The sequence below is a fragment of the Hakea prostrata genome, chromosome 3 (genome assembly GCF_041222555.1).
Source record: "Hakea prostrata isolate BN-2017 chromosome 3, UWA_Hpros_2, whole genome shotgun sequence".
Classification (NCBI taxonomy): Eukaryota; Viridiplantae; Streptophyta; class Magnoliopsida; order Proteales; family Proteaceae; genus Hakea; species Hakea prostrata.
In genome coordinates this window covers 2,032,532-2,055,667 of record NC_142602.1, presented here as the reverse complement: position 1 = coordinate 2,055,667, position 23,136 = coordinate 2,032,532, and the positions used below count along the sequence as shown (strand labels likewise).

The following is a 23,136-nucleotide window of genomic DNA, read 5'->3' as shown; positions in this document are numbered from 1 at the left end:
AATCGTCAAACGATGCGAGCAAGAGTAAAAGTCGTAGTAGCACCTCAGATTGGTTACTTACTCGAACGAGACTGAGTCATGAGTCATGAGTCCTTGGTGGCGACTCGCGACGTGTCCAGCTGATTATCTCACTAGCAAAAATAAACGGAGAAAAATAAACACTGGAGTTGAAATCGCCGCCCATACGCAACCAATTGCTTCGATTTGGTTAATCTTCTCTTGTCAAAGTTTTCATTACGCTCGACGGCGACATGCTTCATGAATCATGAATTAACGTTCTCTCTCACGAAATCCGAATCTCATCCCTCCGTCCAATCCTATCGTACTGAAGAAGAAAAAGTAAAAGGGCGGCTGATGTCGTTGAATCGTATCGAATCGAATCGAATCGATCAAAGGAGTAAGTTCTTCCATGGCTGCCGGCGATTATTCAGCTCATGATTGAGTTTGCTGTAATCTGATGCAGCAATGGTGGTAAAGTGGAGAACTATTGATTCAGCCATCTTCTGATATCTTTTGTATTTGTTTCTCTCTCCCTCCTTAATGGTTGATCATAATATTGAGGGATCGGGTAGCGCGAATAAGGGCGAGAAAATGTATGTGGTGCCTCCACCTCAGAATTCCGATCCGAACGCTGCCTCTGGAGTCAATGGCTCCCAGACATTCAGAACTTACCAAACCTGGAAAGGCAGCAATGTAAGTGTCATATTCCTTTACCTAAAGTGCTTGCTTAGATATTTCGTACCCAATTTTAATGCCAACTTAATTGGAGATTTGGGGTTTTATGTGTCACTGCAATCACGAACACCGAAAGATCGTTTTCTTACGCTGCTAACCCTAATTGGATAGCTTCCTTCAATTCGTTTGTTGTGGAACTTGGATCACTTTTTGAATTCGATCTCCCTGTTACTTATTTGGTTTAATTGAAGTTGGTCTGCTTGGCTTCTGTGGTTTGGTGCTTTAACAAGATGGAATCGAGATGCAATTACTGGCAATAGTTACTCGATATTTTCTTCATGTCCAAAATTGAGTGGACAACGTATTAGTTCTTCCTTGATAAATCCCTTAGAGAGGGGGTTTGGTGGCCTCCTCTGTGTCAACATAGAGCAGGTTCCACAAAAATCTAGTTAGTGCACTGAGGCCCTTGTGCTGGGGCTTCCTCTTCTGTATTCATATAGAGCAGGTTCCTCAATTTCTGGTTAGTGCAACAGAGAGATTGGTTGGTTTTCCCAGAGTAGTATAGGATAAGATTAACATCTGTTTGACTGAATATCTTGTACGTTTGGCTTTAACAGTCCTCATCTTAAAACTTTCAGCTTGTGACTATGTTTTTTCTGATGTTGAAAATTGGAAGTAGGTGATTTCTTTTTATGCAGTGAGCCTTGTCATCCCTCTCTCTAGCCTTGAATGGTTAGACATCAATTTCGTGATTTCCTTCTTTGTTGTATTTTATCTTACCTAACACCAACTGATGCAGGCTTATAGCAGTCATAATTCAAGATCAAGTATACATGTCTTTCTGTAGCTTCTCTGTGCTATGTTTACACAGAATTCAAGATAAATTTGTTGAAAAGATCCACAGAAGATGTTTTGACTAGAAAGAGTAATTTTTACAGAAAAGGGGAAAAAAAGAAAGAACAACAAGGTTAATGAAAGAGAATGGCGGAAATGAGAATCAATTAGAAAGTCAAAACAACTAAATGAATACATCTATGGTTCAATAGCATTAAATCAATGCACTAAATAAAGTTGGTTTACAGCACTATATAGACTATTCATCCTGAATGAGTTTGTCTCATACATTTCCTACTTAACTAAAAAGAACTTTATTTTTGGCTAACAGGGATATCATTGAGCCTGCATGTAATACCTCACTACACTCCCCTCTGTGGTTGTGCACACTCTGGTGGGCAGGTGTAACACTTCATTCGTGGAGACCAGAACCAGGGACCCTGTGACCAAAGCACATCTTCCTAGACCTGCTTGGCAAACCATGGGAGGGGGGGTGGGGGAGGGGTGGGGAGGGACACTAAAGGTACTAATTAAGTACTTGAAATTGAATTTCTACAATTATTTGGCTTCCTAAAATAGAACCACTCTCATAGTTAATGGATCATTAATAAATTGGTCGTGTCTCATATTCAACTTGGAATTAAAACGTCTTGGTCTGGATAGTTAACAGCATAACCTTGTAAATGACCCTAGGCTCTCCTGTACCTTTAATTTTCAAGCCATTAGTGAATATGATTTGTTAGGAGCAAATTGAAACAAATAGAACAGAAAAAAACCTATTTTTAAATGAACTAGTTCTTGCCTGTGAACGATGAAAGAGAAATGGAAACCTGAGCATGTTCTAAGTGCTGCCAGATGTTATTTGTAAGATATTGATGTACTTGAGAGGGAGGGAGATTTTGGATCAATTCAAAACAAAAGTCATAAGCATTTAGCATTCCGGACAGTGAAGACATGAAAAATCCTTATCACCAAATATATTGTTTTGATAAACGTTGTCAAATGAGACTTTTTCTAGTCTTGTTCCCATCATATTTGTGGTGGTTCTAGTTCCGTCTAAATTTGTTCCTCACAGATCTTGCTTTAGGCCAACATTAACTTTATTACTTTACGGTACCATTTGTTTTTCATATTGTGAAGTTTCTTTACTGATCATCAAATGCTACCCCACTCAAAGTACTGAATTTGTGCCATTTCTGAAGTAGTATTTCTCAATAGGAGTCTTGTTGATTGTCTTTCTGTTGTATATGTCAGCTATATTGTGGCTATGGCACTTGCCTAAGTGTGTTTCCACCGTACTTCAAGATGGTGTTTAGTTAAATTCTCAGAAGCTTGAATTTCTTATGACGGAGTGCTTCATTGTGTTTTTTCTCATCATATTTCATCAAGACATGATATCTTGTTTTGCAGATCTTCCTACTTCAAGGGAGGTTTATATTTGGTCCAGATGTCAGGTCTTTGTTCTTAACCATATTCCTTATTGCTGCTCCAGCCATAGTTTTCTGCGTCTTTGTAGCCAGAGAACTTATTGATTTCTTGGGAACATCAATAATGGTTGTTGCTGCTGCATTCACATTTTATGTGAGTATTGCTTTACTCTAAAGTTACCTAAATTTATTATATGTTGCACATCCCTGACCACATTTTCTTCTTTCATGTACACATAATATTTTATAACATTGGACTGTGTTTAGCAAATGCTGATGCTTGAATGTTGTGCCTACAATGGCAGTTAATGGAACAATGTTTGCCTGGGAGTCGTGGACTGCAACCTGTTTTTTCATCGCTGAGAACTGCTATGTTAATTAAACATGTAATTGGATATAACAACAATTAGTAGTATCCAATTCTTGAATATGGTTCCTTTATTGGGCATGGGAAATGATATAGTTTTCTGTTGATCAATTTAAACAATTATTCCCCGAGGGTGTTTTGCCAGTGGAAAGGTTATGCCCTTACTCATAATGTGCTCTGCCTTTTCCCTATTTTGGCCATTATAAATGATGCAGTCATGCTTAACTCTTTAAATGTACTCTCCACCATCCAAATTTGATGAATTCACCCTATTTTATTCATGTGTTGGCATATTAAGAAATATCCTAAATGCTGCTAACCCTAATATCTTCCCTTTTGTGGCCTGTTTACTTGCATTGATTGATTAGTCATGTGCCTTGCACCAAATATGTTAATCTGATCTTTTGATTGTTAAACTGTGATTGCTTTCACAGCTTGATGTTAAGAAAGAAATGATCAACGTTTTTCTTTTCCTCCCATTCAGGTTATGAAGTTCTTACTTGCAATTGTTGTGGAACTGTCTTGCCTTCTTGTGTATATAAAATTGTTTGCTAATTGATATGTTTTATTTTAGACATTGCTACAAGAGTAGAATAATGAACTTGTCAAACTGATAAAAGAAGCCTAAACAATGGATATCTTATGTATACTCTTTGCAAATCTGTAGACTGTGACATGTACTCAGCAATTGGATTGCTGACTTACTTATTCATATTCATCCATTAGATTAATAAATAATGAGGTAGGGGATTGAGTTGGTAGGTTGGAGCTTACTAATTGAGATGTTAATGTGAACTGATGGATGCACTTGATTCCTCAGGTTTTAGTTCTTCTTCTTCTAACCTCTGGACGAGATCCTGGTATCATACCTCGTAATCTACACCCTCCTGAACCAGAGCTGTACGATGGGATTGCTGAAGTTGGGGGAGGCCAGACTCCGCAGTTACGTTTGCCACGTATGAAGGATGTTGTTGTTAATGGTATCACTGTTAAGATCAAGTACTGTGACACATGCATGCTTTACAGACCTCCTCGCTGTTCGCATTGTTCAATCTGCAATAACTGTGTTGAAAGATTTGACCACCACTGCCCCTGGGTTGGACAGTGTATTGGACTGGTAAGGGATGATGCACTGTAATATGATTTATATATTAGAAGATGCCATGTAAAATGCTCTGAATTTTGCTGAAGTGCGAATCCGTCATTTAATGGCAATCATCATTTTAATTATAATTGGTAAAAAGAAATTTCTTAGTGGTTTGATGGAACTCTCTCAACTTTAGTTGATTGTTTCTGCCTTTAGTTCGATGGCTATTGGCTACTCAATTGTGCACTGCATCCCACATCTGTTGTTTAGATGTAGTTTGGACATATAAATATGATTTGGCCACTGAATCATGGCAAAACTTTCCCCTCTGTATATTTTGTAATCCACCTTCACCTCCTAGCAGGCCTGCATATGTAGGGCATCCTTTCCCGAATATGAGAGGAAGGTCGCTGTTTTGCATCTTTAAGTGGTTTATCATCATAAGCATGGAAAGCACTCAGGACTTCCATGTGAGATTTTGCTAAGTACGAAGCATGCATGTGGACTTTGATAAGTGAAAATAAAACTTGTGAGAAATGCAAATAGATCAAGTTGGTATGGCTGGCACTAGTGTTGAAATTGCTCTATACTGTGAAAGGGGGAACATGGATGTTGGTGTGGAGTTTATTTATTTATTTGATTGGAGGAATTTGATTTTTCTCTGGCTATCATTCTGCCTCAGCTGCTATTATCTTTCTTAGCTTAAATTTAATTTGTCATCATTTGCAGCCTGCTTCAATGAGTCTAAACAGTACGCTGATTGCATTTGCAGAGAAACTATAGGTTCTTCTTCATGTTTGTCTCCTCCGCAACTCTTCTTTGCTTATATGTATTTGCATTCTGCTGGGTCTACATCGTCAAGCTAATGGATGCTGATAACATATCAATCTGGCAGGCGATGCTAAAGACCCCTGCATCCATTGTGCTGATAATATACACCTTCATATCAGTCTGGTTTGTTGGTGGCCTTACTGTATTCCATTTATATCTCATTAGCACAAACCAGGTAATAGACTTTCTCCTCCAAATAAATCATACAGTAGAATTTCTTTTTCTTCTGAACTCTCAAACAAAATTGATGATGAGATATGCTGTGCTGTGGCAGACCACTTATGAGAATTTCAGATATCGGTATGATCAGCGAGACAACCCATATCACAGGGGAGTAGTAGAGAATTTCAAGGAAGTATTCTTCACTAGCATTCGTCCATCTATGAACAATTTCAGGGCCAAGATTCCACAGGAGCCAGCATTGCCACCATCTTCCACGGGTGGTGCTTTTATTGGTCCAAACATGCAAAAAGCAGGAGGGGACATAGAAATGGGTAGGAAACCAGTCTGGGGAGAATCTGTTGCTGGGTTTGGTGATTTTGATGGATCAGTCAGCCGCAATAGTTGCTTGGACAGCAAGGATGGTGGATTTGATGATGTATCCTCAGATTTGAGCAGGACCTTACCTGCTGATGGTACAGAGGGACATCCACTACATCCCAGGCACTCTAGCTGGGGCAGGAGAAGTGGGAATTGGGAAGTATCATCTGAAGTTCTTGCTATGGCAGCGGGCATAGATGAGTCTAATCAGGTTGGTGGTGACAGCAGTGGCAGGCAAACAGCCGGAAAACGGCATTCTTGATAGGTTCTAGGCTCTGGTAAAGGATATGTAAAACATGACGAGGACAAAGAAACAGTAAATGGTTTGCAATGTGTAATGCTTTCACGGCCACCAACATCAGTCATCAAAATTGTTAGTGACTGCTGATGTCTTCATGACTCTCTTGAAATCGCATGCCCTACTTGATACTAGTTGGTTTAAGATATTGTAAGGGAAGGTCAAGAGCGAGGAGGTCTATTTGTGTGTATGGAGGGGGGGGGGGTCCCTTTTACCAATTTCCATGTTGTTGTGTTAGCTTCTGGTGTGTAACTTGCATGTTGGGGTCAATGGAGTTTGGGATCCGTGCTACCAGCTGTTAATTTTCTCCCACCTTGTGTCGATTGTGCTACAGTTGTAAAGAATTTTTTCGCTTTTTGTTTCTTCATTATTTTTTGTGCCTGTGTGATTTTGGATTCTCTCTTACGTATTATTAGTGATGTAAATTGAATAATGATATCGTCTGCTATTCTCAATATAGGATTACATATTAATCTACAAAGGGCAAATTATTGATAAAGAAGTTTCAAAATCTTGGGGACAAAACAATACAATCTTGCCCGACAAGAGGTCACCAAAATCTGACAATGCCTGTTCCAGGAATGGATCCAGAGTCCGGGTAGGCTTAGATCTGGTCACTGGATGTCCTGTCCGTGGTACTGGATTAGTTGCTTGGTAGTTGGTACTACGGGTAGAACATTCAGCAGTCAAGTAAGGACGCCAATGCATGCGCGCCCTGCTCGGACACAATCTGGATCCATTTCAAGGGGAGGAAGGGGGTTAAAGGTAAAAAAGAAATCCCCGGGCAAATTTGGAAGAAAACGGTTTGACTTAGATGAGATGATCTCCCCAAGGCCAGTTTGTATGCATTTAATTTCTCTTCTCTCGATTAGGAATCTTGGGTCCAGTCACACATTCCAGAGAAATAAAACCAAGATGTCATTAATGTCTCTCCATTAATGCCTCTCCATTAATGCCTCTCCATTAATGGCCAGAGCTGATAACAATGGTTCTTATTTTGGTTTCTTAACACCCCTGGGAATTCTAGACAATCGACTTTTAAAAGGTAAACCACGCGTTAAGTAGGGCCAAGAATCCAACTCTCGTCTTAGAAAACTTACTATTATACAGAGTATAAGGGGATTCTTCATAATCCTGTGGTTGGGTTCTTCATTTCTTCCCTTTTTTTCTGGGTTTCGCAGGTATGCTTCACTTCTTGTATAATGCTTCTGTCATTTTTTGGCCATTTTAAGTGATGGGCTTTTCTTGGTTTCAGATTTATGTTGCTTTCTTTTAAATGGGTATTGTTCATGGCAGGTATGTATAAGAACCAGCTGCAGGAACTAGCACAGAGAAGCTGCTTCAACCTCCCTTCCTATGCATGTATCAGGGAAGGACCTGATCATGCACCTCGGTTCAAGGCTTCTGTGAACTTTAATGGTGAGGTATTTGAAGGCCCCAGCTACTGCTCCACACTCAGACAAGCAGAGCATGCAGCAGCTGAGGTGGCACTCACCACCCTATCAGGAAGAGGTCCTTCAAGGTCTCTAGCGGCAAGAGTTCTAGTTAGTTTTCTTGCTTACTTGAACCACAAATGATCGGATTATTCTAGCTTACTTGAACGGTTGAAGAGCTTTTGACATTTCGTTGCTTCTCTTATCATATTTCTTTCTCTATTTCATGGCTTATAGGATGAGAGTGGAGTATATAAGAACCTTCTCCAGGAAACAGCCCACAGAGCTGGTCAGAACCTCCCGGTTTACACTACTGTTAGATCAGGACCTGGTCATCTTCCTATCTTCACTTGCACTGTTGAGCTTGCTGGTATGAATTTCACTGGACAATCAGGAAAAACGAAGAAACAAGCGGAGAAGAATGCTGCCATGGCTGCCTGGTCCGCTTTGAAGCGAAGTAAGTTTTTTTCTTTTCTTTTTTTCATTCATTCATTCGTTTATTTTAATGGAACAATAATCTCTGATCCTTCCTTTTCCATCTTTCTAGTGCCGAACTTGGGTTCTTCATCTCAAACAAATAGAGAAGGCGAGAGCAGTGAAGAACAAGAGCAGGTAGTTGTCACGAGGATTCTATCAGATTTCAGGCCAAAGGATGAAAAGAAGAATGCAAGACACAGGGAGCAAAGCCAGTCGAGAAGAACAGTGGTCCCGTGTCAGCAATGGAATACAATGGATACAGTACTAGCTGATCTCTCCTCAATTTATCTGACCCAAATGCAGAACAAGAAGTGTAACTCAGCAATTTTCTCTCGCCCCACAGCCTCAAAAATCTTACAGCCGATTTCTACCAGAGAGAACAAGGCATCACCATATCCATCAAGCAGAGCCAATAAAGTAGAAGCTAAGAGCCGATCCCAGGTTGACATACAAGAGGTTCTACCTCCGCTGGAAGAACATAGAAAGGTTGAAGATGGGTGGCAAAATGTGAAAGCAGTGAGCACAGAGAAACCCACCGAGAAGGATACCAGTAAAAGTTCCAGCTATCAGCGGCCGTTTCCGTTGACCCATCACTGTGGCCAAGGAGCCCAGATAAGAACCACCACCTTCGGAACTGTTGCTGCTCCAATTGCAGCAGCTCCATCTATTCCGAATATCCTATACAGGGGAAGATTCCACGCTTGGAGATTGGCTCCAGCAGTGCAAATTCGAACAGTAATCCCAGTGTGCGCAGCCCCACCTGGGAGACCTCCATTAAATCCTCCGACACCACAAATGAAAGAAGCCTCGCAATCACACCAATCCTCAGTTGCAGTCTCCGCACAAAAAGTAGACGAAGGACTCAACAGGTTACAGTTATGAACATGAATATTAATCACGGTATATCCAACTCTTTTTCTTCTTCTTCTTCTTCTTTTTTTCCAATGGGTTTTGTGGATTTGTAAAATGGGGAAGCAGATGGTGAGGCATATGAGCTGTACCACAGTCCATTAATGGCGATGTAGAATGAGGAAACTAAATAAGACGAGATTAACTGAGATCTGAGCAGAGAAGAGAGAAGCGAGGGAAAATATTTAAGCGGAATGGGCAGATGTGTAGGGGCATTGAATAAGGTGCTCTGGAGCAAACAAATTCAGTGATGAACGCGAGCATTAAGTTGTGGACAGTAAAATTAATGGTTTTTGTCATCTCCGTTAATGCTCATGTAAGAAAGAGCAGACAGAGAACTGAGTTACTGAGAGAAGAGACAAAGATAGGGGAAGATTACTGTATTCTTAATTTGGTCTTGTATTGTTTGATTGTTTTATTCTCTCTCTCTCTCTCTCTGCTTCTCCCTTGTGGGATGTGTGGTTGCTCTGTCCTTCCCATTTCATTCTCATTGGTTATTTGTTGAACACTGAGGGAGTAAATTGCCTTGTTGCCTGGGAAGGGTTTGAAAATGAAAAAATAGCCGTTGCACTCGGTGATTTGATCATTCCAATAGAACAAATTTTAGGGAAATGGTGTGTTTTGGTGGAAATGCAGAGGGTATAAGGCACACAAAAAAAATGATGAAAGTTTTCGACTGGACGGACAGGGAAAAACATCCTCAGCTTTTACAGCCATGCATATATATATATATATATATATATATGTAAAATAACTAAATAACTGAATGAGAAAACAAAAAAATTATAAGATTATTTAGATTTTTTTTAATTTAAAATTAGATTTAAATCTCAGCGGACACTTACTTTTGCTTCCAACTCAAGTTGTCAAATTTTATTAATTTACTTTAATCAAATGATTCATATTTACATTCACATCCTTTTGCATATTACAAGGGTATCAATCATCCATCAACCCTTACACCACATGAATATTATATTGACTGATTCAATTATAGAATATATTTCTTAAAAGAGGAAGTGAGAATATCACTTTTTTTTTTTTTAAGAAACATGCTCAGATCTGTCAAATATTTACATGACAAATTCTCCGGACGATTGTTTTTTTTTGGTACAAAGGCGCTTTTTTTTATATATGGGGATAGGGATATTACATATGCCGCGGGTAGGAGTTGAACCCATGACCTCTCCACTGAGAAGCAGGTTCCTAACCATCCTACTACTCCTCTATTGTTACCCTTTAGCCGCAAAAGATGTGAATTCCTGTCCGTCCGATGCAATTTCTTTTTTAGGTAAAGGGAGCTTGAACGGGTAATTTCAATTGAGAAATAAATGAAGGCTAATAAGACACCATTGAGATTGATCAATTTATTGTACAAAAATTATATTTTGAAGTAATATTCATCCGGAGTTCTTATAAATCACTCCTCTACTAATTTATTGTTTGGGTCTGACCTCTATTAATTTAAGTATCTTGTCTTTTTTACATTTTTTTTTTTTGGTCAACATCTTTTTTTACATCTCACATCGCTTTACATCATTTTTAAATATCACTTTTCTATTAATTTATTTTTCGGTAAGACTTCTATTAATTTAAAAACTTAAAACCTCAAAATGATAAGATGAAATACAAGTATAATAGGGCATGATTGTGCCATGAAAACAATATACATTTCTAATCGTGATATGAAAAGAATATACATTTATATTAGTTTTATTAAAGAAATTTTAAATTTAATCTTGAGGGGCAGCTAACAAAAGACAAAACTTCCACATAAGAGGTCAGAGTTCGAATTTCTTGGAGGCCAAGAGCAAAGCCGGCCTATATTAATTAAAATCAGATTCATACTAGTTTTTGAATTCAAAATTTGAGATCAACTATCAAACATTATATTAGTATTTTTATGATGACTAAGGAGTACATTGCGCGAACCAGACCAATTGAATCATGTGGAAGTAAGGCTAGACCTAGGTTCATCAGGTTAGCACCATGGGTTGTGCGCGCGGCAAAGAAACTAACCTGGAAAGGGTAATACGGCCCAAGGAAAGAGTCTCAGTCTCGAGATTTTCGAATCATAAACAAATCCGATCCTAAGGTGCATGACCCACATAGAAGCACGCCATGCAGAATCACTCTAAGCTTTGTGTGATTTTGTATTTCGTCTCTGTGACTTCACAGAGCCTTCTGAGCTTACAGGCTTCGGTTGATTGAGCCGATTTAAGATGCATCAATTTACCATAACCACAGTTAAAACAAACCTATAATGAAAATTAGATTAAGAAATAGAAAACAATCCAATATACTAAAAATCACAAGTCGTACAAAAAAAAAATCACAAGAAATCATGCTGTAAAATTATAGGCATAAGAGGACCAGATCGTATGGGGAGCTGAGAAAAGGGGAATTTTTTCGGTGAAATCAACATATCATGCACTTACAAACAAGGCGCTAAAAGAGGAGAGTCTGCAGACCTCTACATCGCGGGTTCAGAGATGGAAAACCATTCCAAGTCAAATCTGGAGCATGATATGGAAAACCCATACGTTCCCAAAAATCCGCACTTTAATCTGGAAAGCCTGTGCCGAGGGTCTGCCTATTGGGGAAAACCTACAACGCCGGAAAATAAATGGCGAATATTGTTGTACAAGGGGTTGTGTTGCGATAGAAGATGCGGGACACCTCTTCATAGACTGTGATTTTACTAGGAAGGTGTGGTTCGCGAGTTCTCTTTCACACAGGCCACCAGAGAGACAACCGATTCACCTGGATAAATGGCTTGCAAACCTTCAGGATATTCTGCCAACCGAGAAATGGGAAGCCAGGAAAATTCGTAGCTTGTGTTTCTTCATACTATGGGAGATTTAGCTGGCCAGAAACGATACACTCTATCGCCTGGGAAATCGTTCTCCAATTGATGTTGCAAACCGAGCAGCTGCATTACATCAAGAGTTCTGGCAGGCAAAAGATTTGGACAGGGTTATCCATACAGCTCCACCGCCTACCTTTTTGCACAATGCGAGTGCACTACATACACCGTTGGGCTGGGCTGTAGTGCAATGTGATGCTGCTCTAAAAAAAGCCCAGAACCAAATGGGCCTGGGATATGTTCTATATACTTCAGCTGGGCTGATGATCAAGGCAATATCCAAAGCATCATATTTCGAGACTGCTCTCATCAGTGAAGCTCTAGCTCTGCGCTCTGCCATGCTCGAATCCCTCAGCGAATGCTTTGATCGAGCTATGTTCCAGACTGATTGTGCAGAGCTAATCAGAATCTTACACCATTCAGAGACACCCACCCTTTTGTCTCTTGAGCCTATAGTAGAGGATATAAGGAAATTGAAAGCACATTTCCTTGACTGTAACTTCTCCTTCATCTCTAGGACTTGCAATGTAATTGCTCATGCCCTAGCAAGGAAGGCCCTGTCGATCACGGGCTCGACAGTTTGGCCTCTATCCACTCCTTGGTTGAATCCTTCAACCTCGGCCTTTGCCCAATCTTAATGAAGTTTATTACCAAAAAAAAAAAAAAATTTATAGGCATAAGAGGATCATGCCATTAGATAACATTGTGCCTCACCACTAAATTCCAAGCGTATACCGTAATGCATGACGTGTAACATGCATTCAGAAAGAGAATTGAGATCGTGGCTGCTTCGCGTGCCTTTTCCAAACGGAACCGTGGTTCAAGTTGACGGTGTTGGTCTAACGTTACTGCCCCGTTAGAATCTTCTTTCATTTCGTTTTTAACTTTTTTACTTTTTTACCCACAGGCCACAGACATGGCAAAGTTGACAACTCAAATTTAAAAAGATAAAAAATAAAAACGAAGGAAAGGGAATATCCGATGGCATATAATATATAAATCTAGCAACTGGATATTATTAATTTATTATTCCGTCAATGTCTCCGTTTCCTGCTTTTTCAGTTAATTGTCCGATTGCGGATTGCCTTTGCCTCCTCAAATATTTATTCACAACTCAAAACAAATCTTGCAATTACCATTGTATCCCACTTGTTTCGAATTCTTAATTTGCTCCTCCTTCTCCTTTTCCTTCTACTCTGCAAGTTGCAAGCGAAGATGGCTCTTGAACCCGCTCAATTCTCTCAAGAAGGTTGTTGTTGTTGGCTCTCACCGTCTAATTCGTCTTTAATTATTATTAATTTCTCTTCCCATCTCATCTCATCTCATCTAAGTTCTAAGTTATAACACTAATTCCTCGATGAATTCCCTGTGTTTTCAATATGAAGGGCGAGCATCGTTGACATGGCCACCAGCAAAGTTTCTTGTGATAGGACACAGAGGGAGTGGTATGAACGTCTTGCAATTGCCTGACCCGAGGTTGAGAGCCATCAAAGAGAACTCCATTCTATCTTTCAATGCTGCTGCAAAATCTGGCGTTGACTTTGTTGAATTCGATGTTCAGGTGTGGTTTCTAGCTTTCTGCCACAGGCACACCACCTCGATGTTCATATTCTCTTCTCTGCAGTTTCTGCTTGTGTCCACTTATAATTTCTGAGTTCGATCTGGGTGGCACCAACGATGGTCGTTTTCTTGGTCTTGTTTGTGTCCACGTGAAAACACAATTTTGTCTCGTCTCGCCGCTTATATATACCTGCCGTGCTTGGTATCCGAGGATAGCTATGACTCTTGCATCTTCTTTCCCTTTCTTGGGGTTGTTCTTGTTGAAAAATCTCTAATAATCTGGCTCTTCTATTTTGTAGACCATCTTCTAAGTTCTAAGTTACAAGTCAAAGCTTATTAGGTTCTGACTCTTGAATGAAATTCATTCAGGAATCAACTGCAGCAACCGATAGAATCTTTCTTTCTCATGTTATGGTTTTTTCCAACTAACCAAGCAGCAACATCGTTAGTCTATATCAGACCACTTTCCCGAGTGTCTAATATTGTATCAGACGCCATGGAAATTACTGTTTCTTTTATCATTTTCTGAAGTTTTCTCACTCCTATTACTTTTAGCCTTTTATAGGTCTATGGGCGAGATGGTTTGGTGCATGGCAACTGTAGAGGTTTGCATAGAAATGAGCCTACCCCAGCTTGACCAAAAAAGCCCACTCCAGCCCATTGGCCCAATAAAGCCTGGGCTCTGTTGGGCCTAGTCTAAGTTACCGGGTTGTGTTAAGAGACTTTCAAACAAATCGATCCTGTCTTACCCTGATAAACCCTTTTAAGTTTCAAAATTTTGAGTCCTCTTTCATTATAATTACTCACCCAAGTAAGAAGTCTTTTCAAAAGAGAAATGTCATTTTGCAGGTGACTACAGATGCCTGTCCGATCATTTTCCATGATGATTCCATCATTACAATAGAAAATGTAAGATGAACTACACCAATCATTTTCTGTACCCTTCTTCCTCTTACTTCAATATTTAATTTTTTGTTATTTGATTTTCAGGGTGACATATCCGAGAGAAGAATCACAGAGCTAAGTTCAGCTGAATTCATTTCCTACGGACCCCAAACAGACACTGGAAATGTAATTGATTTTGTGTTTCTTAAGTTATCCTTTCTGGTTTTCTTCAAAAGAATCAAACTGGGTTGTTGACATTGGCCTCTAAATATTCTTATCTATATTAATGCGTTTTTCAGGAGGGGAAAGCCTTGTTGAGAAAAGGTTATGACGGGAAGATCTACAGCTGGAACGTTGAAAAAGATGATGCATTGTGTACACTGCAAGAAGCATTCCAGAAGGTTACACCTTCTTTGGGTTTCAATATCGAGCTTAAGTTCGACGACAATATAATCTATCAAGATGAACAACTCATCCATGCCCTTCAAGCAGTCTTAAAGGTATTCCAAGCAATCAATCAGTTTTTCATTAAATGATTACCGAGTTTTACCTAATTTGCTGATCAACTGTGTTGATGTAGGTGGTCTTCGAACACGCCAAGGAGAGACCCATCGTGTTTTCATCCTTCCAGCCAGATGCAGCACGGTTAACTAGAATGTTGCAGAACATCTATCCCGTAAGAACTTCCATTTCTTTACCTGTTGTTATGTGAGAGAATAGAAAATGAGAACCTCAGAAAACAATTTATAATGGCGAATGGTAATCCAAAACCAGGTGTTCTTCCTTACGAATGGAGGTTCCTATATTTACAAGGATGTGAGGAGGAATTCCTTGGATGAGGCCGTAAAGCATTGCTTGGCGTGTGGCTTGCAAGGGATTGTGTCAGAAGTTAAAGCCCTCTTCAAAAATCCAAGCGCCATAAACAAGATCAAAGAAGCGAATCTTTCACTCTTAACCTATGGTCAACTGAAGTAAGCTTTCTTAAAAGCCAAAAAATCATTCTTTCTTTCTTTGTAATGACAAAGGGGTTCTTTTCATATGTTGCATTGATGGTTTTTTCCTTTGTTTCAGCATTGTGCCAGAGGCGATCTACATGCAGCATTTGATGGGGGTGGATGGGGTGATAATAGATCTGGTACAAGAAATCTCAGAACGAGTGTCTATGTACATCAAGCCTGCAGAGGAGGGGCAGATCCAAACGTCAACAAGGCCCAAGTTCTCAGATATTGAACTCTCATTTCTACTGAAGTTGATGCCTCAGTTGATAGAGATTAAATTGTAGATAAAAATAAATAATTAAATAAATAAATAAAAGGTTGAACAATACGGGGAAAGAAGACTGCATAATAGTATTAAAAATCTTTATCACCCCCTGTTCACTTCCTATTACTGGGTTTGTCCTGTTTTAATAGTACTTTAAGCTATTGAGCATATTCCAAAATTTTCCTTCTTGAAGAGGCCATCCTATTTGTCTTGTAAAAAGAATGGTTCTATAGATGACAATCATGAATTGTATTGCAGTTCCTTGAAAGATCATCACATTCCTTGTTGCACTTTTAATCTCTTTCTAGTAATTTGTAATCCACCAACCAATGTGTGAACTACTCGTATTCATATTACCACAAAAAAAAAATTCCTGTTCATACTTAGCCTTGATGCTTGGGGTTTCATACTTCATAGTAAGTAAATTAAACATATTTATTTAACACAAGTTTAGATCTTCTATTTGTTAGGGTAAAGCATTCTACGATCCTTGTATCTCTTCACCATACATTCAAGATAGGAGTCCACTTGAGGTATTATTATCTTCTCTCCTCTACCCTTGTAAGTAAAGGAATCGGTTTCATTTAGTACTTGGCTATGCAACGAGCCTCTTCCGTACAACGTATGTATAATGGGTCATAGAAGGTTAATGGTGGTTCGATCTAGATCTAATTCAATTTGACCTCTTAACCCACTATGGTGTATGAACATTCTATGGATCCTACCATCACAGGGTTGCTTGATGGTAATGACCAACACCTCATAGTGAAAAAGAATTTTTATTTGCAGCAGCAGTTGTATGATACAACTGATGGTGTAGATTATGCCACATCATCAAAATAACATCCACGGTGCAGAATCAAGTGATAGAGGTCTAGCTATAAATACAGTTTTTTATGTTTACATTTTAAGGGTATAATAGTTTATCAATTTACAAAATGAAACCCTCCATGCATCATCTTTACCATTCTTCCTCTGCATCTGAAGGCACTTGATTTATGTCCAAATCCCTCATCACGCAACCACTTTCCGTTACAGTTAATTATCAACTATCAAAATCCTTATTGAGTGACATGTTTTATAGAAGAGAGAAAAAACAACCTCTGAAAACACAGCTAAAGAAGAAATGAAACAGAGACGAAGAAAGAAAAGAAAAAAAAGGGGAAAGCTAAATAAACAGAAAAGATAAAACGGTACTTTGAACTAAGCAGAAGGAGAAACATAAGCAAGAGAGACTAAAATGTGAGAAACCCAAGTGAAAAAATTCAGCGATCCCAGACATGGAAAATGCAATAAGAGAATAAAGAACCAAAATAGAATATTGGGTATACGAAATTTATTTCTTAGATGCTAGAATAATCTAAAGATTCCCATTTTCACTTACCAGAAAATGAAAGAGGGGGGATGAAGTGAACTAGGGACAGATATAATTCAAGCGAACTGGGATATCCGAAGCAGAATCGCCTCAAAACACCTCAGCTCTTTGAGGAAGAAGAGACGCGGGAGACACAAGCTTTCTCTGCAAATGTTAATTCCTAACTTGGGGCAAAACAAAATAGATACTTGAGAATCGAGTAAATGGAGAGGTTTTATTTTGTAAATAAATAAACTATTATACCCTTAAAATGTAAAAACAAAAAACTGTATTTATAACTAAACCCCTGTCACTTGATTTTACACCATTGGATGTTATTTTGATGACGTGGTGTAATCTACACCATCAGCTGCATTCTGCAGCAACACCAGCAAATAAAAATCCAGTGAAAAGGCCGTAGGTTCAACTCTTAGATTCTATACGTGGTAATATCTTCATCCCCATATATAAAAGATCATGTGGGTTTTTAATTCACCATATCGACATGAATTGGTTTTAATCCTTGCACAGTATCTAACAAATACGGATGATATCAAATGCCTAAGTCTATATATAAGATGGTTCCATCAAATTAAGGACTACTCTATCCAAAAAAAAAAAAAAAAGGAAAAAGAAATTTAAGGCCCAGCTCAAGCCCAGACGTGACGCTGGGCTGGATCAAGTCGATTTTTCAAAATTATTCTAATGTCATTAATATAAGGTTAACTTTATAGGCTTATACTAATTGGTCAATTATCATACTATTATAAAAGCATGAACTCAAGAGAAATAACTATATTTCTATTACCTTAAAGGTAGTTAGTCATTTTACATATAATAATAAATAATACTAATTGCAACCCAGTTTTAGTGAAGAGGTCTTGCATTCAACTCTTGGCAATTGCATATGTAATATCCTCATCCCCGATAAATAAAAAGCTCTCTTAAAAAATAATAATAATAATATTCAACATTATAGTATTTTATAATATAATAAATAATTAATATTAATTGCAACCCAGTTTTCAATGATAGTCATTTTATTTCTTCTATCTTAATTAACTTTTGTAATACTTAAATATTTTTTCTCATTGCTTACCATTGTATACAACTAAAATTAAAAACAAATAAATATCTATTTTTTAAAATAAAACTAGAACCTTTTATTTTAGGTTCTCAAAGTTCTCCATTCATGAATTCGTTCTCTACTTCATGATAGATCAAGCACACGTAGATATAAAAGAATAAAAATTAAAAAAACTGTTGCAGAATATAAAAAAATTCAACCGATGCAAATAAAAAAAATCTTCACGTCAACAAAACGCTAAGCAAAGTGCAGGAGCAGACACAGATACACAAAGCAAAAGAAATGAATAACTTATCTAGAAGGCTGATGATCCCATTGGCCATGGAATTCAACTATCCATCTGTGCTCTAATATTTGCCAGTGATGTCCATGGAATCCCCTAATCCATTTCTACTCTAAAATGACCCGTTAGAATATCAATAAAAAGTCTTCGTATCAAATTAAACTAATACCACAACGATTCCAATATAACTTCACTTGACAATTACAAAATTGTAACTTTCCAGAAAATTTCTATTTAGGGCCAAGGTTAAGAATAAATGTTTAACCAAGAGTTAAGACTCCATAAGGTCAAGGTTAAAGTCAGGTTCATATCCTCTATAATTCCCACCTCCTACAATTACCTCTAATTCCTATCTAGGGTTGTGACACGTGACGATTTATTATCCAACCGTCTCAATTAAAACTCAACTAAGAATTGAATTTAATAAATCCTAAAATTTCTCTCAATTTAGTCGCTCCTCTTTTTTTGAGGCTTGATTTTATGAATTTATTAGATTCAATTCTTAATTAGATTTTTACTGTGGCGATTGGATAATTAATTGTCACGTCACAATCCTAAATAGGAATTACAAAGAATTGTAAAGGATGCGAATCTGTTAAAGTCACGCTCAAGCTAAGTACAATGTCAAGTTAGAGCATTTAGATCAGCATGCAACAGTACATTCACATCCTCTACAAGACCACAATTAGCAATCCTGCAATTGTACGAGGATTCTCTTATAATCTCTTAATATTATAAGGGAATAATCTCTTCCGTTTCAAATTCTTAAACTCCACACAACCCCTAAAAAAAGTTAGAAGGTCAATCTCATATGGTGAACACAAGTTGATCATATAAAATGAGATTGGGATTTAGAAGATCAAACAATTGTATAAGATACAGCAACTAGTCTTTCTTTTTTACAACATTCATCCCCAAGCAAACAGAGACGTAAGTGAATTTGATTTGGAATCTTGACTCTGGCTTGTTCTGTTTATTGTTTTCTGTGAGATAAAAAAAACCAGACACCATGCACGACGTCTGTTTCGCATGCGTGTGAAAGTAACACCTATATAGTTAAACCCTCTGTTCAGAATTTTACTCATAGGTGTTGTTGTTGCTTCTTTCTTGACAGAGACTAAACTAGTTAAGAAAGAAAGAATGACACATCTTAAGTTTAATACTCCATTTTGGCCATCTTCAAAGTAAATCTCTTGCTGTAATTGCGTCGTGTTTCATACATTTTTGGGTCATTGTTCCTGCCTTTTCATTTACAAACTTCCTTTTCACTGGAATGATGATATTAGATGTTGGTGTCAACACTTAATCCCTCAACCTTTCTTACTCCTCTATCATATAGCGTTGTAAGTTAAATCCTTTCATGCCACTTGCCACAAGTTAACATTTTTCTTCATATTATATACATTTTTTTAAAATTTTTTTAATTGTGATTTCTTTAAGCAAGTAATATAGGAAGTAAATCAATAAAATATGACAAATGATAGCTTATATAAAAGAGCAAACATTTTATAGTGCATTGGTTCAGACCTGAGCTCTCGAGACGTAGGTCACTTGAACGAACTTTATCATTAAATTCTTCCCTCTCTTTCTTCTCTTTACATGGGTTTTACTTTGTCATCAAATTTTTGCCTCTCTTTTTCTCTTCTACATTGGTTTTGTGTTGTTTCACCACTGTAAATCAATCGGGTTCATAAAAGCTGGCTGACGGGTAAAACCCAAAGAGATTTAACACATGAACCAACACCGAGACTCAAAACCCCTTGCAAATCTAGCAAGAACAACAATAGGAGAAAAAGAGAGGAGAAAAGCCTAACACCAGTCTCTGAAAAACCGTTGAATTAAGTAAAACCGATAGACCCCCAGGTATTTGGACAAACCAAGACATCGGCCCCGGTTCCATAGAATGAACCAAGAAAACCCAAATAGAAAGAGCAAAATAAACCACATATAAACCAAAGCATAAAAGAGGTGGCCCCTCACGAGCCAGTCATCAATGAGCATCACTTGTCCCCTAAAGGTTTGTAGTCGTTGGATTATGATTTTTTTAAACCAGCCTAAACAGTTTGGTTCATCGATCAAACCAAACATCTAAGTTTAGTTTTTAATATTATTATTATTTTTTAAATTAAAAATGACATGTTGGGATGAGATTCCAATCAAACCCAGATCTCCAAATCAACCACAAAAAGAGAAATTCAACCCTGGGAAAAGTAGTCACCATATGATGTGGGGATAGATCAAATCCATCATTGCCTTGAGAGGAAGGAAATCCTCTATGGAAGAAAAGGTAAATAATCCAGAAACAGAATCAAAGGAAAGCAATACGCATTAAACGTTCTCGAAAAGGTAATTAGAGTTTGTTGGGTCATGGGTGTTTACGAATTTGAAAACAGAGGGACTGAGACAGCTTGAGGTTCCATCTTATTCTATGATCCACCAATAGGACAAGCAATTGCCGTTGAAAACCAAGGAACTCAGGTGACAAAGACACTCTTATATCAGCTAGAAGAATGCAAGAAAAGTATTTGGGAAACCTGAATGCTTCTCTCGCTTGGATGATGATGTTTAATTGGATTCAAAAGCTGACATATATTACCTTCGATGCTTGCGAAACAGACGATCAAGATTCAAATCTCGACCATTGACAGTACAATATTACACATTAAATGCACAGCACTAAAGTCAAACCGAACTTTTAAATCGTTGCAGAAACATGCATGAATGAGTGATGCACAGAATCATCAGTTTAGCCCAACAACAATAATACTTGAGTTATTATTAGGCTGGTTCTTCCAGATAGAAAAGACTTTCCGGACATTTATTTAAATTGTTGTACGTAAGACAGATTCAGGCTTGAAGAAGAAAATTTGTCCACAAGAATTATTTACGCAAAACTGCAATAATTGCAGCTTTGAAGTTTCTGTTTTTGCTCCTTCAAAATCTACCCCAACACCCACACGCAAACTACTTTGACTACTCAACCTAACACACAACAAAATAAAACAAGACAAAACAATGGGATTCAAAAGTAGCCGCAATTTGGCGCCGACTACCTTTACATACTTTCAAGTAAGGAAGAGAGAAAGAGACACCTGAATCACACAAGTCATCTCTCTTCCTTCTCTGAATCATAATTCAAATCAAAACCATTATGAATTCAGACCTCCACGACTAACTTATGAATTGTGAAGTCCCTGTTGAACTGTTCCACAGATGAAAAGAGTTTCTATTGAAATGCAAGAAGGAACCCAAGATTGAAAAGTATCAACAATTGACACACCCTTTTTTCTTTCTTTAGATACTTTTGTGATAAAGATAGATATTCAAGCCCACAGGATTATATTAATAACCCTCAACTAATCATTGTCCACACCAATATTAATTTGAATTCAAGCCAAATCACGCTTAATTGGATTCTAGGCTATAATCATCCAAACTAAACCTGAATTAAAGATCTGTTGATATGGTTGACCTATCACTGGTCAGACAAGCCGGCTAATGGCTCCCAAGGCACGCAATCGCAATAACCTCTCAAGGGTCAGGGATACATAACACAGAATTGGAGACTGCATGTCTGCATCAGATCATAATCGAATTGACTCACTCTCCATAGCATATAGTCTTGGTATAAAGAGTCTCTAAGGGCATGTTTAGTTAAATGAATCTGAGAATTATACCCGTTTGGTTGTAAAAATCTCTAGATTCATGAAATCTAGAGATTCACCTTTTTACACTAGAAAGGTGAATCTGTAGATTTATGGGTAAGGGGTGAAATCCAGAGATTTCAAAAAAGCTATACATTTGCACATTCACAAAAATCACGTCAATCAAATAGTTTTTTAAGATGAATCCACAGATTTCATTCCACAACCAAACATCTAATTTTATAGATTATAACTCCATAGATTTAAAATCTATAGATTTGAAATCTCTAGATATTTGAAATCACCAGACTCATGTAACCAAAGAGGCCTAACATAAAGGTTAAACCCAACCAAATCAATTCCAATTCATGCAAGTGGGTTCAGAACCTGAGAGCCACTTGGACAAATACAGAGGAAAGTACAAGAGGCTGCACTTGAGTGTGGTTCAGAAAGTCTAGAACGCATCATTTATTACGTGATTATGGCAGCACCCAAAAGCACGTAAGAGGCAAAACTTGAATTCTCAATTAAAATCAGAAAGGCAAATAACAAAAATGATGCTTATATTCCATTTGTTCCAAATTAAATATCAACTAGACTTTTATTATCAGAATAATGAGACTAAGTGATGATTCAACATCAAAAACTAATTTCTTTCGCAACTATCTTGGCCTCCAAACCCTTCTAGGGCATGACTTCGAAATAGAGCGGGTAGCAAGAATAAGAATCAACATATCCTTAATCTGAACTTAAAGTAGAAACGAAGCCTTCAACATAGCCTTCTAGAAATGAAGCCTCCCAGCAGCCTGCCTCCTATTTTATCATCAACATCTTCTTCATTTGTAAAATTCCTATACTACACCTCTATTATCAAAATAATGGGACTAAGTTATGATTCAATATCTACTTTATTTGTGAAATTCTAATACTTCCCTCTTCTACTTTCAAACTCATTCCAATCTTCTATGGGATGGAGGCGTAATAGTTTACAAATCTAGATAGTATATACGTAATTTGCCAATGTTATGTTATGTGTCCATCCCACCTTGCTACTTGATTCTTCATAGAGGATTTGTAAATTATGTTCTTCCCAACTCATCATCTAAGCAAAGATTTTCCTCCAACATGGATGAAGGAAAATTACATGTATTCTATTTTTCTTAATTGTAGAAAGCTGACAATGATCATTGGACAACAACACTTTTTTTTTCCTAAAGGATAAGTATCTAAGCATTGCATTCAACCTGGCTAATGCCGCAGATCTATATTAACCCATGCATTGCATCATCCAAAAGCAATGGAGAGTATTAAATAAC

General features: G+C 37.8%; 3 protein-coding genes across 3 annotated transcripts; all 3 read left to right on the top strand.

Annotated features, from left to right (window-relative positions):
* The first annotated feature begins 53 nt into the window (after positions 1–53).
* LOC149019919 (putative protein S-acyltransferase 7) lies at positions 54–6,638 on the top strand. Its single transcript, XM_089147923.1, has 5 exons — positions 54–693; positions 2,920–3,090; positions 4,124–4,420; positions 5,163–5,396; positions 5,496–6,638. Exons 1-5 carry the CDS (start codon positions 541–543, stop codon positions 6,021–6,023), a joined length of 1,383 nt encoding a protein of 460 aa, XP_089004049.1. The 5' UTR covers positions 54–540; the 3' UTR covers positions 6,024–6,638.
* Positions 6,639–7,178: 540 nt separating this feature from the next.
* LOC149019918 (double-stranded RNA-binding protein 3-like) lies at positions 7,179–9,404 on the top strand. Its single transcript, XM_089146846.1, has 4 exons — positions 7,179–7,240; positions 7,356–7,603; positions 7,730–7,949; positions 8,040–9,404. Exons 2-4 carry the CDS (start codon positions 7,358–7,360, stop codon positions 8,849–8,851), a joined length of 1,278 nt encoding a protein of 425 aa, XP_089002972.1. The 5' UTR covers positions 7,179–7,240; positions 7,356–7,357; the 3' UTR covers positions 8,852–9,404.
* Positions 9,405–12,832: 3,428 nt separating this feature from the next.
* On the top strand, positions 12,833–15,482 carry LOC149019917 (glycerophosphodiester phosphodiesterase GDPD1, chloroplastic-like). Its single transcript, XM_089146845.1, has 8 exons — positions 12,833–12,993; positions 13,130–13,305; positions 14,154–14,213; positions 14,295–14,375; positions 14,489–14,689; positions 14,770–14,865; positions 14,964–15,160; positions 15,261–15,482. Exons 1-8 carry the CDS (start codon positions 12,960–12,962, stop codon positions 15,469–15,471), a joined length of 1,056 nt encoding a protein of 351 aa, XP_089002971.1. The 5' UTR covers positions 12,833–12,959; the 3' UTR covers positions 15,472–15,482.
* Positions 15,483–23,136: the final 7,654 nt, after the last annotated feature.